The following is a 15,504-nucleotide window of genomic DNA, read 5'->3' as shown; positions in this document are numbered from 1 at the left end:
TGTGTGTGTGTGTATGTATGTATATATATATATATATATATATATATATATATATATATATATATATATATATATATATATATATATAAATAAAATATATAAAAATAATAATAATAATAATAATAACTGGACATCTTGGCTTAGGCTATGTGAAGTACAAGTTCCATACCCGCATCTGCCTCACTAGTGCAGAAACTACAGTAAGCAGCTCCGCATCCTCTCATTAACGTCCCCGCACCAACTCAGCATCAGAAGCCACTGCGAGACTGACAGCAGTAACAGATGCGGATGCACGCTCCGTCAGCGACACGGGTGGTGGGTAATGTCAGGGGTTGTGTTCCTCAAGCTCTACAGACAAAGGGCAAGGGACTGACTGACAGACTAGAAAGCAGTAGACACCTGGGCAAGCGTCTGTGTTTTACTGGCCAACTGCAGTGACCCTGCAAGCACTGGCACGTCAGATGTGAAGTTGTTTTTGTTTTGCATACCACTACTTCGGGTTTAAGACCAGGAGAACAGTGCGTTTATTGCTTTTACTGCAGATATACTCAAACATGTGGTAGACTCAATGGAAAGGAATAGTGCCAACAGCCTAGGTGTTTTCTTTCCAACTCCATCTAAACACAAAAGTTATTAAAATTTCCCTTTTGCTGATCCATCCATCTAAATGACAATATACTCAAAACAAGAAGGGGAGGGAGCTTCACTACATCCACCACAGGACGGAACAATTTAGAGCGACGACAACAAACACACCTAGCTAGCTGAATGACTACCAGTTAACGGTGAAATACGTCTCTTAATATATAGATATGACCACTGCGTGTCTACTGCGCGCCTCTAATACTTGTTCTACCAACTGTTATTAGCTGTGAACGGTGGGCTGGCGTCGTGGTGACGTCTCTACACTAGCTAGCTACGCTGAGGATGTACAGACACCCTTAGCATGTGTTTCCGCTTCCACGCATCTCCTCTTTTCTTCTCTTAATCCTTAAATGTATTTGGTAATATGTGCAGACATTGCAACTTTTCATGTTTTTGGTTTCGGGAAAACGAAAATAAAAAAGGAGGGGAAAAAAAAAGAGCAAAGATTATTGTCCTTTCGGGAACAAAATAATTGCCAGCAGCATCTAAAGCAAAAGTAGCAGCAATAACAAATAAATAAATAAAAATCTAAAATAAATGATTCGATAAATGATAAGACATTAAAAATAAAAACAAAACGTGCCCCTAAATTACACTGGTGTACATTGGTTTGATAACAATTGAAAGCTTTAATGCAATGTCCAGCTAGCTCAGCTCACCACAACAGTCAACGAGCAACACCTCTCACTAGTGAGACGTCCCGACCAGCGTGCCTTAATGCTCACCTTCCTGAAGCAACTCGCTCGCTAAATGCCCGCACCCTTCTCTGATACCTCCCTAAGCCTTCCTGTGATACATTGCTATTCCCCTCTCTCTTCCTCGTCCGCGGCCCTCAACATTCCTCCGTTCCATCTTAACCATCAATAAAGCGCACTGCTTTCCAGCCAACGTTCCGGAGCCTGTTCCTCCCTAGTCCAGCTGCGTCTTCTCCTTTTTGCCTTTTTTTTTTTTTTTTTTTTTTTTTTTTTTGCCACCAATGCACTTGTTGTGCGGTTTGGCTTTAAGGGGCCGGAGGCTCTTGAGAGGATGGCGCGTGCGTTAGGACTGGCTGCCTGGGATTGCCGTGGTGGAAAGTGGAGGGAGAATCGCGTAGGTTTCCTGGAACGCCAACGTTCCGAGGGAAACCACATCGAGCAGGATAACGACGTATGGATTCACTGGTGGAACGAGCACAACGACAGAAAGGGAAGAGATGGGGGTGGGATGGAGGTGGCAGTCACGAGAATTTGCTGGTGTCACTGGGTGTCAGTGCAAAACTGTTCCACTGAGACACTGTCACCTTCAAGAAATAATTATTCAAGACCACAACTCTGTCCTCAGCCTCCTCTCTTCGGCCGTAGGCTGCGTTCCTCTCCTGCTCTTCACCCCCCCGCCCACTGCTCACCACGACAACTTTCCTTTTCATCCATCACTTCTTTAAGCAGTCTGTTGGACGGTCGTTTTATCAAAACGTCTTCCAAATGACATCAATTCTTCCAAACAAGCAATTTATGGATTTGCTTTCTCCATCTTTGCCCCGCTTGCATACCTCCCACACTCCTGAGGTGTGTATAAAATATAGGCTATATAAAAATGCTACGAGCTAAACTAATTTTTTTTGTATTTTCTCTTTACGATAAAACAAGATCCCTTCAGCAAACATCTCTATATTTCACTTAGTCAATCAAAATATTCGTCCATGATAGTACTACTTCCAAGTTCAAATGCTGTGTTAGCATCATATTATTTTATGCCCTGTAAGTAGCACACATAAAAATCAGACATTATTCAGAATACTATCCAAGTCCTTTCCTGATCCCTTTAAATAAATACCCAAGGACATGCAGCTATTCTGTGTTGTATAGGATAGGAAGGACTTGCCATATAGTAAAATGTAGGTCTAATAAGACTTAGTACACACACACACACACACACACACACACACACACACACACACACACACACACACACACACACACACAGGCTCAGTGCTGTCTGACTACTCTGTTCAGTCCCTGAGTAAGGGGCTATGGAGGATATGAACCTAGAGAGCACAAGGCTGAATGACCTCTTATCGATATGATCACTACTGTACACACACTATGCAGAATGACCACACATTGTCCACTTCTCCCATTCTCTCCCTCTTTCTCTCTCTCTCACACACACACACAGACACAGACGGAACGCAGCCACCAACGGGTCTCCTTGGGCTGCATACCCATCTGTGGCTACTCCACACTACGCGGTGGTCTAGAGCTTATGTCCATAGGGGAACTGTATGACACGATATGCGTTGGGATACATGCGAATGTGCGCGACTAGCGACTCCTAACGCTAATGTCCGTCCTGATAGGCTGGTGGATGAGAACGAAGAAAAATCAAAAATAAACAAATTTTTTTCTTTCAAATTTACATCACACTTGCCCCTTGTCTGTCTGTCAGTCAGACTCCCACCATCTCTTCAAACTCCATCCATCCATCTGCCTCAATGTCCACAAGCAAGCGCTCCACCCCTCCCTCAACCAGCACTTTCCGTTCCTCTGCCCCTTCACGTACAACCCTCTCTCTTCGTCCATCTCCCTCTGCTTTTCCAGCCGTCTCTCTGTCTCCCTCTGCTGGCTACCTGCTGAAGAGCGAGTGGAGTTGGTGCTGGCTGTAGCACTGGCTGCTGCGCGGAGACTCCGTGCGCTCCATCACGGTCTGGAACCAGCCCGCCACGTCCACCTCCAGCACCTCGTAGCGCCGGATGAAGCTGTGCTCCTGCAACAGCACGCACAGAGATCAGAGGCATGATTCATACAGGAAGTGGTAATGCATATGGATCCACGGTGTATTAGTTACTGTGCAATGTTAAAAAGGAGGAGTTGTGTTTCAGTTCTGTGGCAGGGCTGCATGGAGAGTAACTGCCTGGGATGCACGCGGATGATGTGTAGCAAAAGAATTCCCGGAGGGAGTGGGAGGCACTTACAAGCAGCTTGTGGTATTTTGGCCTTTTTCTGTGATCTTTCGTGAGGCTGTAAAGGCGAAGACAAGGAACACACTTAATACTGGGGAAAGAGGTCTAAGACAAGCCTGTGGGAAGAGTGTGTGGAATACAGGCACCAACAAAGGACTTCAACAACAACAACAACAACAACAACAACAACAGCAGGTTAAGAATAGTGTAGGGGTGTGTGTGTGTACCAGTCTTTAACGAAGGACTGGAAGTCCAGAGAGAAGCCCATGCTAAGAGGCAAGAGAGGAGGGTCCTCCTGCAGCACTTTGGTCAGAACCTCAAAGTCTGTCTTACAGTTCTTATATGGAAACTGCCCAGTGGCTAGCTCCACCTACAGGACAGGAGGAGCGATACATCACATTACAATCAGAAATCAAGAAATAAGGCCCTGTTCACGCATACCGAATAAAAGCAGTTCAAATAAAAATGATAAACACCAGAGTCAAATGACCTACAACAGACTAAAAGCTTATTAATGGAACTTTACTATACTAGGCCAACAATGTAAGTGGAGGTAAAGTACTAGTCCAAAAAAGGGTTAAAACCAAGAGAAGCCTGCAGCACATGGACTTGATAGGGACACCTAAGAATTTAAACCATTAAACATGTATCTAGAGCATGCTGAGGTTAATGTGATAACACTATGATGTGCAATAACGTGTTATATGTTACAGAGGCTGTACACCTACAAAACGTCCCTACAGGGCAGGAAATACACGCGTGTCTGTTAAAAGTGGTCAATGAGTGGAGGGGCCGTAGGTGTTTCTAAGGTGGACCTGGTGAGTGTGTGTGTGTGTGATCTTGTGTGTGGGAGCCTGTGAATGATTTATGAAGCAGATGGAAGACACACCAGAGAGATGCCAAGACTCCAGACGTCGGCTCTGATGTCATAGTCAGGCTTACTTGGATCTGGAGGGTCTATTCTCTCAGGCTGAAAGCACACGCGTAAAAGCAAAGTTAGAACATTTTTACGTGCGTGTGTGTGTGTGTGTACAATTTTAATACTATAGCAATGAACTAGAATGTTCCAATCAGTACAGTTAATAGTAATGAGACATGTACTGTACACACCAGAGAATCTGTCAATGAACCTGTGTGTGTGTGTGTGTGTGTGCGTGCGCGCGTGCGTGTGTGTGCACGCGTGTGTGCCTGTGCCTGTGTGCGTGTTTGTGTGCGTGTGTGCGCGTGTGTGTGTGCGCGAGCGTGTGTGTGCGCGCGTGAGTGTGTGTGTGTGTGTGTGTGTGTGCGTGCGTGTGTCCCAAATCCCTCACCGCCATGTAGGCGGCGCAGCCTGCACTGCGGGTCTTGGCCTTGGAATCGACGAGGCGTCCACTGATGCCGAAGTCGCAGAGTTTGATCTGGCCTTTATCGTCCAGCAGGATGTTGGACGGCTTGACGTCTCGGTGAATCACGCCGTGCTTCTCTTTCAGGTACAGCAAAGCGTTCACTATCTGCACAGCGACAGGGACAACACTCGGGTTCTCAATAACAGACACCTGGGCGCAGGTCACTGCAGTTCTGGTGAAACATTCCTCAGTGTTTTAAAGTAGAAAGCGAGGACGAAGAGCGGGATGAAGGCTCACCGCCACAGTCATCTTCCCCAGGATGCACTCTGGTATGGGGCCCTGGATCCTCTTCTTCAGCTTTTCTGCACATGTCCCCATCAGCTCCATGGCGATGAACACGTCCGTCTAAGAGCAGAGCATTATGGGAGTTGTAGTTGAAAAGCAATATGGAAAACTTGAAGCCTACCTGATACCTAATGACTGTTTACTGATAAATGAGTGGGATGCAAAAAAGGAAACGGGACACAGGAACATGATGAGGTAGCACGTGCGTGCACGCGCGTGTGTGTGTGTGTGTGTGTGTGTGTGTGTGTGTGTAGGTAGGTGGAAAGAGAGACAAATGGGCAGCAAGAGAGTGAAAAAGTAAGCAAGAGAGGGAGTGATACAGAGAGAGAGAGAGAGACTCACATTGGTGACTATAGCTCCATAGCACTGAATGATGTATGGGCAGTCATGGCTCTTCAGAACCACATCCAGATCCATCAGAATCCTCTTATTCTCATCCTTATTACCCGTCCGCCGCATTTGCTGCAGGAACACGTGCAGTGCCGTGCAACATTATTAAAACACTTAAATGCATCTCTCATGGTTCACATACACCTACCCACTTACTTCTACCAATGTGCTGTGATGTAATTAGCAAACATTATTTTCTTTCTGGCTTTAGTAATGGGCATTCTTAATTACTGATTTAGTGACACTGACACACACACACACACACACACACACACACACACACACACACACACACACACACACACACACACACACACACACACACACACACACACACACACACACACACACACACACACACACCTCTCTGCAAGAGCGTTTATGCACAGCCAGTGCAAAAATGCGCTCCACCACCCTGCACCTCTCCCCATCCATCTCATCAGCTTGTTAGTAAGCACTTCAGGAGCTGGATCATGTGTGCTTGACCTGAGCCCCCAGGTCTGGAGAGATAAATCCCTACTCTACACTTAAGGGGAAATACTGATCTGAAATCAGGTGTAAACAAGAGATGTAAGCTCAGGCTCAGCCTGGCCTAAGATCTACCAGCTGCCATATCCCCCGCCCCAATCAAAACCTTCTATTCCTCTGTACTATTAATTTGCTGTGAACTTGGTCACTTTCCATGCACGAGGATGTGACGCACATGTTGACATTATAATTCTCATGAATATATAAATTAGTTCATAAATAATAACTACAACATTATTCACCGGGAGGGTGTCCGATGTGTGGGAAACCGGAATATTAACAGAAAAAAAAAGTAATAAACAACATCTGTTATAAAGAGTTCACTGTGGCACATGCGCACAAGACTTGGGGGGGGATTTTCCAGGGCTGTCAGAATTTAGCACATCACTGTGGAAATGCAGGTCGCTTTCAGGGCCAAGACCAGTCAGGCCGGGTAGGCACCACTATGTGTGTGTGTGTGTGTGTGTGTGTGTGTGTGTGTGTGTGTGTGTGTGTGTGTGAGAGAGAGAGAGAGAGAGAGAGAGCGCCCACCTTCACAGCGATGATGTGGCCTGTTTTCTTGAAGCGCACTTTGAACACCTGCCCACAGGTGCCACTGCCGATTTCGCCCTCGCTGATCAGATCAGTTACCTCTGCAGGGTACCGCTGGCATACACACACACACCAATTAAGTCATTAATATTAAGTCATTAATAACTTGTCACAATTTGTTAATTTAGGCTCAAATCCACTGGATTACAGAACTTCACCGCCATCACCACTATGACCTGCAGCAGAGATCTCTGGTGGGTCTCACCTGGCCGTCCATTTTCAGGTAACCCGTCTGTTTCATGATCTCCTGCAGCTTCTGGTCTATTTCGGCACTGCAAGCAGAGGAAAGCGTTTAATCTCTAATGTGAACAGCGCAAGGGTGTGTGTGTGTGTGTGTGTGTGTGTGTGTGTGTGTGTGTGGTGCGTACTTCTCCAGGCTCTTCTGCAGGCCGTACGGTGGGGTGGGCAGTGTGAGCATGTGTCGGGGTCTGCCAGGGTACGAGTGGTGCTGGGGCGAGCTCTCCGACGATGACGAGCGGCTTCCACCATCATTTGCTAGTGGCAACTGCAAAGCTGGAGAAAGAGAGAGAGAGAGAGAGAGAGAGAGACAGAGAGAGAGAGTCAGACAGTGCTCGCAGTGTCTTTTTCTCAGGACAACCAGAGAGGGGGGACAGCTTGCAACTCATGACTGAACACTCAGATTAATTTCTAGGTTCTTGACCTATATGTCGTCCACTGTTAAAATGATCATATGCATTAGATGAAGTCCTTGAAACGCTCAACTGTGATTCTCTGCCTCGGTGATTAGACCCTTCACTCCACTACACCGTACTTTAAGAAACATACTAGCCATGTCCCAGCATGCAACTGGACACTTAACAGCAGTGGAGGACAATGCTTGCTGCCGTTTGAGTCCAATTGTTAATGATGTTCAGACTTATAGTGATTTGTTGCCCATTCAGGCAAGCTTTGGAATCATTAGCTTTCAGCAACACTGCAACAAAACCGAGTTGTACTAACTGAACAGATCTTACAGGAAATAAGAAGTGAAATGTGCATAAGAAAACAGAGGGTGGGATAAATAATGCTGTAATTCTGATATCCTCTACTGGAGATCCTGTCTGTGGAAGAGACGTTAGAGCTGGTTAGTCAATGCAAGGCACAAGACAACGAGACACCTGCAGGACACGCGTGTGCACGTACGCGTGCACATACATGTACAGCTTTAGAACTGTCAGCCAGTCCGAAAACAGAAAGACAAACAGACAGAGCAATTCAGAGAGGAGGCAGGGCCAGACTAGCCGGAATCCAGCAGCAACCAACCACATTACACGCCCTGTGTGTTGTGTTAGCTTGTGTGTGCGTGCATGCACACCCACATGAGCAGGTGTGTGTGTGTGTGTGTGTGTGTGTGTGTGTGTGTGTGCGCGCGCACAGGCAAGCCGTGCAGTTATAGCTACGACATGCACAGTGTCTGTCCATCCATTGAAATGAGTTAATACATTCTCCAACCCAACCCACGTGCTCAGTTACACACACACACACACACACACACACACACACACACACACACACACACACACACACGCGCACACCTCTGCCACTGAAACTCACTCTAGCAGAAGAGACAGGGATGGGTTGCAGTAAGAGTGGCTGAGATAAATGAGTGAAAAAAGCAGGGTCAAAAGAGCCAAAAGGAGGCGAGGGGAAGAGGGTCACACCAAAGTGATGCAGGCAGACGGCAGGGTCTCCAAGCCCTCCCCACGTCCCTGAATGTACTGCGCAAATTAATAAGAGATGAAGTGCAGCCGTGACATACAGAGGCCTGTGGCTGGGAAAGTTTGGAGACGGTAAAAGTTCACAGGTGGAAAATGTTTGATGGTGGAGGAATGTTTGGAGGAAAAGGAAAGAAAGATTGAGTGCGCGCGCGTGCGCGTGCGTGTGTGTGTATGAGAGAGAGTGCATGACTGAATGCATAGAGACAGAGTCAGAGAAAGACAGAAAGAGAGCGAGAGAGACAGAGGGGAGCAGAGAGAAAAAGAAACAGAAAGACAGACAGCGAGGCAAACCAAGAGACAGCGAGAAGCAGACGAGACAGAGTGAGTGAGAGAGAGAGGCAGATAGAGTGAGGGGGAGTCAGAGAGAGATGGAGGGGCACAGAGTAAGGGGGGGTGCAGAGAGAGAGAGAGAGAGAGAGAGAACTGCAGTGGCAGAGGGTGATTTAGTGAATGGTACCTGCACGCTGAGAGGGGGCTGGAGCAGGACTGAGCTGGATCACGATGACTAGATACAGGAGAGAAAACACACACACGCTCATTACTGAGAGAAAGCACTCACGCTGCCTCGCTCCCACACGCACACGTTCGCTAAACACACGCACTGAAGTGATGGCGGCTTAAATACTTTTGATCTCACTCATTTGGACGCATATTTCCTATACACACAGACAACAATCTGTACAACATGCAGAATGTTTTCTTCCCGTTTTTAGGATTACAGAACGCCAGAGTTTATACACACACTGCCAACCCAAAATCCGGCTAACAGGCTCATATAATTTGGATCAATACTATGAAATAAAACAAGAGAAATCTTAGTTAAATTAACAGATCGATTTAAGTAACTTTTCGGAAACATCGTCACGCCTTTGACCCATATTAAAAAAAAGAACTGATCACAGCAGTATTTCGGACAAGGAGACACGCATGCGCAAACTAACATTTGAAAAGCGAATTACTTGGAATTCAACTCGGATAGGCTTGAACTATAAACTTATATTTGATAAACTGGTCAAATAAAGCCGTCACCAACATTACGCAAAATGTGTAAAGAGGCTCATTTAGTGGATCTCGGAAAAACGGGTTTGATGTCGCGCGGGCAGCGTGATGAAGTGCACGTGCGCGCGGCAGAACCCTCGGGACGAAACCAAAGCCCGGTTCTCGTGCGTGGGTCCGTTTCCATGGCGAGAGTCGCATTTCGCAGACACGTGCAGGAAAAGCAATTGATCGCGCGCGCACACACAAACACATTACAAAAAACTATTTAAATCCCGCACAAATCAGTTTAAATATTAAACCACAGAACCGTTTTCTGTGACAACACAAACAAGCTAGTCGGAGACCAAAATAAGGCACAAAACTATTGTTTATTAAAATATGGATGCGCAGACAGACTTTGTAATAACCAAAATCCAGAGTATAAAGCGCTTTATATTGGTTACGTTTGAAACAACAACAAAACATCGGCGTATTAACGAACAATTACTGACTGCTATGAAAGTCCCAGGAACGTATTCTGGGAAAACCAGAACTTCATCACTTCAGTAATGTTAAAACTCAGTTTAACCATTAAAGCAATATAATGCAGAATATCTATTGTCCAAATACATACATTTACTCCAGTACGATACGAGTAGCAACAGCTTATACTGGATCAGTATTCTCGCCATGCGAAGTCTGACATGACCATAGTGTTAACTCTGAGAATGAACCACATAAATAAATGTCATTTATAGCACATTACAGTTGAATTAAAATGTGTGCTTACAACTTATTCAGTAATCTAAACTGCCTTAAATGTTTGACTGCACAGACGCCTCTAAACTGTGCAGGGCTGACAGGCTTATAACGACCCTGGATGCTTTTACTAACCTTTCTTGTTTCCCAGCTAAAACAGAAGGGTTGTCGTGCTTTTGCATTAGCAGCACTGAGGCTTTATAAGACTCCGTGCTAAAATCAAAACATGCATCATCCCTGTATGTATTTAGATCCAAACGTTAAACATTTTTATAATCTTGCATTTGGGAACACTCGCGTGCGTGCGTGTGTTTTCATATGTGCGCCTGTATGCAAGCTAGTGAGAGCGGAAATAAAAATAGAATTTGCTGTGGATTCAGATACTTTGCGCACTACCTTGGCAAACACTTGTTTTAAAAGTGCTTTATAAGTCAGCATTTATTAACTGACTTTACTGTCCAATTATGTAGTATTCCATAAAAAACAAAAGTACCCAGGTTGCTGCGTAAAGTAGTCCTTGATCAGTAATGGCTTTACCAAGGTTGTTAAGACATTTCATGAAGGGGGAAGTGACTGACGCGGTTCTTCTTTTGTCGTTAAAAGTCTAAATTCAATTCGGCACTCTTTTAAAACAGTCCAGTTAGACAAATGTACAGGCAAGTCTCAGCCAAGTCAACATCAGCTAACGTTAGCATGTTCGCTAATAACAGACGTCTACCAAGCTTACCTTGATGACGGTCAAATTATATAGCCAGGGCTAGCTAAAACGCTAACAATTTTGTTACCCATTGGGCGTGTTTCTACCTTAAAATGCGTAATTAACCCCACCGCATAATCAATCAGAATCCTTATACATTTCGAAATGTGAGACTTTTTAAATAAAGGAATCTAGGTGCGATGTACAGCTAGCTACCTTAGAGAGCCATGTCATGTTGACTGGGGACAAGGGCCTGCTAATCTATTTAACAGCTAACCTAGCAAACGAAATGACCAGAAACTGCGGCTGGAATGTAACTACTGTTTAAATAAACATTACATAGTTATACGTTGACGACTTCCTTCGAATACAGATTCGCTCAAGCTGTCAACTTTACACCAACCTCTGCTCAAAGATAGCAGGACGCGTTTGTTTATGTAGCTTGTTAGCTTAGCTAGCCCAGCTAGCATCTGTTACACCTCCTCACCCTCCCCCCCCCTCTCTCTCTCCCCGCTTTCTACAACCCTCCGTCTCCTTCGTGTCAGCCCGACCACGTTCTCCGTACACTTACTTGGGCGTGGGCACGAACGTTGTGGACTCATGTCGATACTGAGGTCAATTCGTCTTCGAGCTTCTTTATTTTCTTGCTTCAATTTCTCCTCGATTCGGGAGAGTCTCTGCTCAAGCGACGACATCTTGAAAAATGTAGCACCATGGAGCGACTCCTGCAGAGGCAACACTCCCCCTAGCGGCGCGACTGGAAACCACCTCCGTAGTGGAGGACCGATGACAACAGAGACTACAGCGCCACTGTTATCAATTCAAATCGGTTCACCACTGTTTACATTTTCATAAACATTATCTAAAGTCATATTTTGTAACGACTATGTAAATCTCTTTCAACTGCTAAATATAATACTACTACATCCTAACTATAATAGAACAGTGCGGTCCTTCCAACAAGCCTTTATAAATAGAGCTCATCTCAAATGTTTTGTTTTGTAATAAATCATACACATAATACACAGAAATGCAGCCAGACAAATTAAAAAAAGTCCTCAGAATCACTGGAAAACAGGATTTGTTTTACTCTCTGGACATTAGCTGTCTCATTTTGTGATGAGTGATAAACATTCAGGTTTAAAGGCAAAGTATGTACTAGACGTTGCGCTACAATATCATCACAGTGTGTTTATGCCTGTGTTATATGAAACAAGATCAAACATTCTCCTTTTTTTGTGCAAAAACCTTTACAAGTGATTCCAAAATAGATATTTAAAGTAAACATTGATTACAATCAAATTTTACTAAAATAAAAAATACAGGATCAGGACACAATTAATTTGCTATATATCCCTGTCTAAAAAACAAAACCAAGACCAAAACTCCCCAAAATTTAAAACTCATCCCATTCAAATAAGAAACGAATAAAAAAAAAGGAACCGTTAGCGTTTTGTGTGTCAGACACGTTTTATGACATTATTCATTAAGAGTTTTAGTCTGCTGGCCTTGGCTGGATATCTTCCTAACACATATTAGGTAGATTGGGATTAAATCATATTTTTTGTTATGATTGCAGACCTTTGTTTTGGAGGCTTTGGTTTCTATAACACAAACATGTAGCACTGGACGACATTTCACCATGAACCGCGATTTAACATATCAAATCCCTATTTTAATCTTAAACTGGGATTTCCTGTCCTACATTTTATTAAATAGTGACCACAATCACAGTAGTATCATACCGATTCTGATGGTATTCTCTCTGTTGGTATCTGAAGTATCTGAGGCATACCCAAATTCTGTCAATTTGTCTTAAACTTTAAAGCATCATTTTGTTTTAACTCTTTGAAAAACCTAGAAACTTTCAGGATAAACAGTATACGCACCATTAATTCATGATTCTCGCAATCCATTTTCATACTTTTCGTATCACATCAACTCAAAGCATCCTTCTCAGTTCTTATGACTAACATGCTTTAAAAGAGTCGAAATAAAACAATTTCTAAAAGGACAGAATATAAAGTTAAGGCATTTCCATTCCTGGTTCCAAACATATCACTGGCATTCCGGAATCACTGGATCCGAACACCTTGTCGGGAAGAGGCTGCTTGCCGTATCAGTTTTCAGTTAGTGAATGGCTGCAAAGTAAAGACAGAAATAAGACCTGGAGATGGTTTTGGAAAGTCAGACCCGTCTGAAAGACATTCATTTATCATCATCACGGAAGACTGTGTTAGCCTTTAGCTACTCTCTTCCCGTACCAGTCTATGTTATTGTCTTGCTGTATTTTACACACACACACACACACACACACACACACACACACACACACACACACACACACACACACACACACACACACACACACACCATTTCTTATCTTTTGCCTACTCCTTCTGTGTAACTATTTCTGTTTCACAGTGCAAATGCTCCACGCAGCCGAACTCTTGTCAAACTTCACTCTGGTGTCCCTAAAATCCATCCACATGCCATCCAAAGTGGCTGCCCTTCATTTGCTGTGTCACAGTGTTAGTGGTAATGACGGTCCTTCTTGCAGCCAAGCCGGCGTCGTAGTGGGCGAAGAAAAAACAAAACGACTGGTCCTAAATGACACCTGCGTGAGCGTTGACCCTCTGCGCCCCCGAGTAAATACTTGGTGGAGCTCAGCAGAGGTCTGAGACGTAGTCGAAGTCACGGAAGCTGTCCTGGTCTTTGCGTGAGAGCACACGTGGTTCTCGGGGCGGCGTGAGAGCGGGCTCTTCTGTCGTGAACTCATCGTCGAAGTTGCTGACATCCTCTTCGCCTCCAATCGAGGGGACGAAGGGGGGAGGGAGTTTGCGTTGCAGGAGGGTCTCCCAGTCCATGCTCTGCAGAAAAAAAAAGAAAGAACGAAAGTGAGGGAAATGGAGAGAGAAGGAGAGCAGGAGGGAGTCGAGCCGACAGATTCCACTCCCATGCAGAAGTCACGCTGCAGAAACAACATTTATTAAATGGCACGAGCAAACAAACAATATCAATGACCTATGGAGACAGCTGAAGCTAGTGGGTGAAGTTAGCGTCTCTTACCCTGAAGAAGGGCTGCTTCTTCACCTCCTCCGCATCCTTCTCCCCAGAGCCCAGCCTTCTCTCCGGGTTCCTCCTCAAGAGCTGCCGCCCAGCGCAATGAGAAAACCAAACTTCACACACACCCTGCGTCACTGCTTATATTCTCATATATCGATACATTTGTTATAACAAGGCTCTGTGAAACAGCCTGCCGGCAGTTACTGTTCAACGTAGCCCGTTCCTTTCATCATAACCTAAGCATTTACAATCAACAAAAATGTTCAGTTGAGCACTGGAATGAAATTGGCTACCAGTGTTGACATTACCTAGCTAGCAATCTGTACAAATAATGAAAATATGTAATGTAACATTAGCAATATATAGGCTAGTCTACGTCTGTAAGCAGTTCACTGCATTGCAATTCATAGTTCTGATGAACTACATTTATTTTTAAATAAAGCTTGCAACTGGTAATAAAATGATTATTTTGAAATCATTAAATCATCAATCTATGTCAAATTAAGAATTTCTTTACTATGTAGCCATGTAATAAGTCATGCAGTGACTGTCCAACCAAGCCCTGCAAGGTGATACAGGCCTTGTGCTTTACATCACAGTAACAACCTCTGCTTGGGAGCACTGAAGGGGAAAAGGTTCTTACCCTCCTCATAATAGCGATGGCTTCTGATGAGAGGAATCGTGGGTAACGGACTTCGTCATTTACTATACTATCAAACACTTCCTCTTCGTCGTCCCCTGGGAATGGAGACTAGAAAGAGGGAGAGACGGATGGAGATAAAGAGGAAGAGAGAGGGCGAAAGACAACAGGAAAGTCAGTCGTGAATAAGTAGATAAGGTTCTACTGCATATGTAAACAATATAAACTATTTACAAACAACAGCTCATGGTGATGTGTTGCTGGAGAGCTCATTTAATATGTGAGAGCAATTTGGTCTGAAGCAACAGTAATTAAAAATAAATGACAAATTGGGTGTGGGGCCAAGACGTTATAAAGAACCTCCATTGTTAAAAATGGATCCATCTCGATCTCACCTCTCCAACAAGCATCTCGTAGATGAGAACTCCGAGTCCCCACCAGTCCACTGCCCGCGTGTACGATGTGTCCGTCAGGACCTCAGGGGCCAGAAACTCAGGAGTACCACAGAATGTACTGGTCTTGTCCCCAAAGCCCATGCCTGGAGGAGAGAGAGAGAGAGAGAGAGAGAGAGAGAGGAGGTGGGTGGGAAAATACGGAAAGGTAAAGTTTAATAAGTTTAATAAGTTTAATAAGTTTATAATAAACAGTTTTTCTAGAGTTTGTATTATTTCTCCAATTCTCTTTTCTGCGCGCGCGCACACACACGTGCGCACACACACACACACACACACACACACACACACACACACACACACGCGCGCGCGCGCACACGTGCACACACACACACGCGCGCGCACACACACACATGCGCACACACACACACACACACAAGCGCACACACACACACGCGCGCGCACACACACGCGCGCGCACACACACGCACG

At 44.8% G+C, this 15,504-nt stretch overlaps 2 protein-coding genes across 5 annotated transcripts in view; both read right to left on the bottom strand.

Moving 5' to 3' along the window:
- Positions 1-34: 34 nt before the first annotated feature.
- map2k7 (mitogen-activated protein kinase kinase 7) lies at positions 35-11,645 on the bottom strand. 2 transcript variants are annotated; one of them, XM_027014810.3, is made up of 12 exons: positions 11,486-11,645; positions 8,938-8,985; positions 7,131-7,275; positions 6,968-7,034; positions 6,703-6,816; positions 5,596-5,715; positions 5,206-5,313; positions 4,894-5,073; positions 4,473-4,553; positions 3,811-3,953; positions 3,596-3,641; positions 35-3,387 (listed from the first exon to the last, which is right to left on the bottom strand). In XM_027014810.3, the coding sequence occupies exons 1-12, from the start codon at positions 11,607-11,609 to the stop codon at positions 3,247-3,249; spliced, it is 1,317 nt and encodes a 438-aa protein (XP_026870611.1). In that variant the 5' UTR covers positions 11,610-11,645; the 3' UTR covers positions 35-3,246. The 2 variants fall into 2 exon arrangements, with proteins under 2 accessions (XP_026870611.1, XP_026870612.1); XM_027014811.3 differs by lacking the exon at positions 8,938-8,985 and having other exon boundaries at positions 11,486-11,643.
- A 333-nt stretch (positions 11,646-11,978) lies between these two features.
- Positions 11,979-15,504, bottom strand: part of pkn1a (protein kinase N1a) — a 38,733-nt gene continuing 35,207 nt past the window's right edge. For all 3 annotated transcript variants that reach the window (XM_035534948.2, XM_035534946.2, XM_035534947.2), the window contains exons 19-22: positions 15,016-15,158; positions 14,624-14,731; positions 13,984-14,064; positions 11,979-13,784 (exon numbers count right to left, since the gene is read on the bottom strand). In XM_035534948.2, the coding sequence (XP_035390841.1) occupies positions 13,581-13,784; positions 13,984-14,064; positions 14,624-14,731; positions 15,016-15,158 (536 nt within the window). In that variant the 3' untranslated portion in view covers positions 11,979-13,580. The remainder of the gene's footprint in view (positions 13,785-13,983; positions 14,065-14,623; positions 14,732-15,015; positions 15,159-15,504) is intronic.

This window comes from Electrophorus electricus, chromosome 18 (assembly GCF_041902795.1).
Source record: "Electrophorus electricus isolate QZ-2024a chromosome 18, ASM4190279v1, whole genome shotgun sequence".
NCBI classification, from domain to species: domain Eukaryota; kingdom Metazoa; phylum Chordata; class Actinopteri; order Gymnotiformes; family Gymnotidae; genus Electrophorus; species Electrophorus electricus.
The sequence above is the reverse complement of the archived record's forward strand: the minus strand, read 5'-3'. Positions and strand labels throughout refer to the sequence as shown.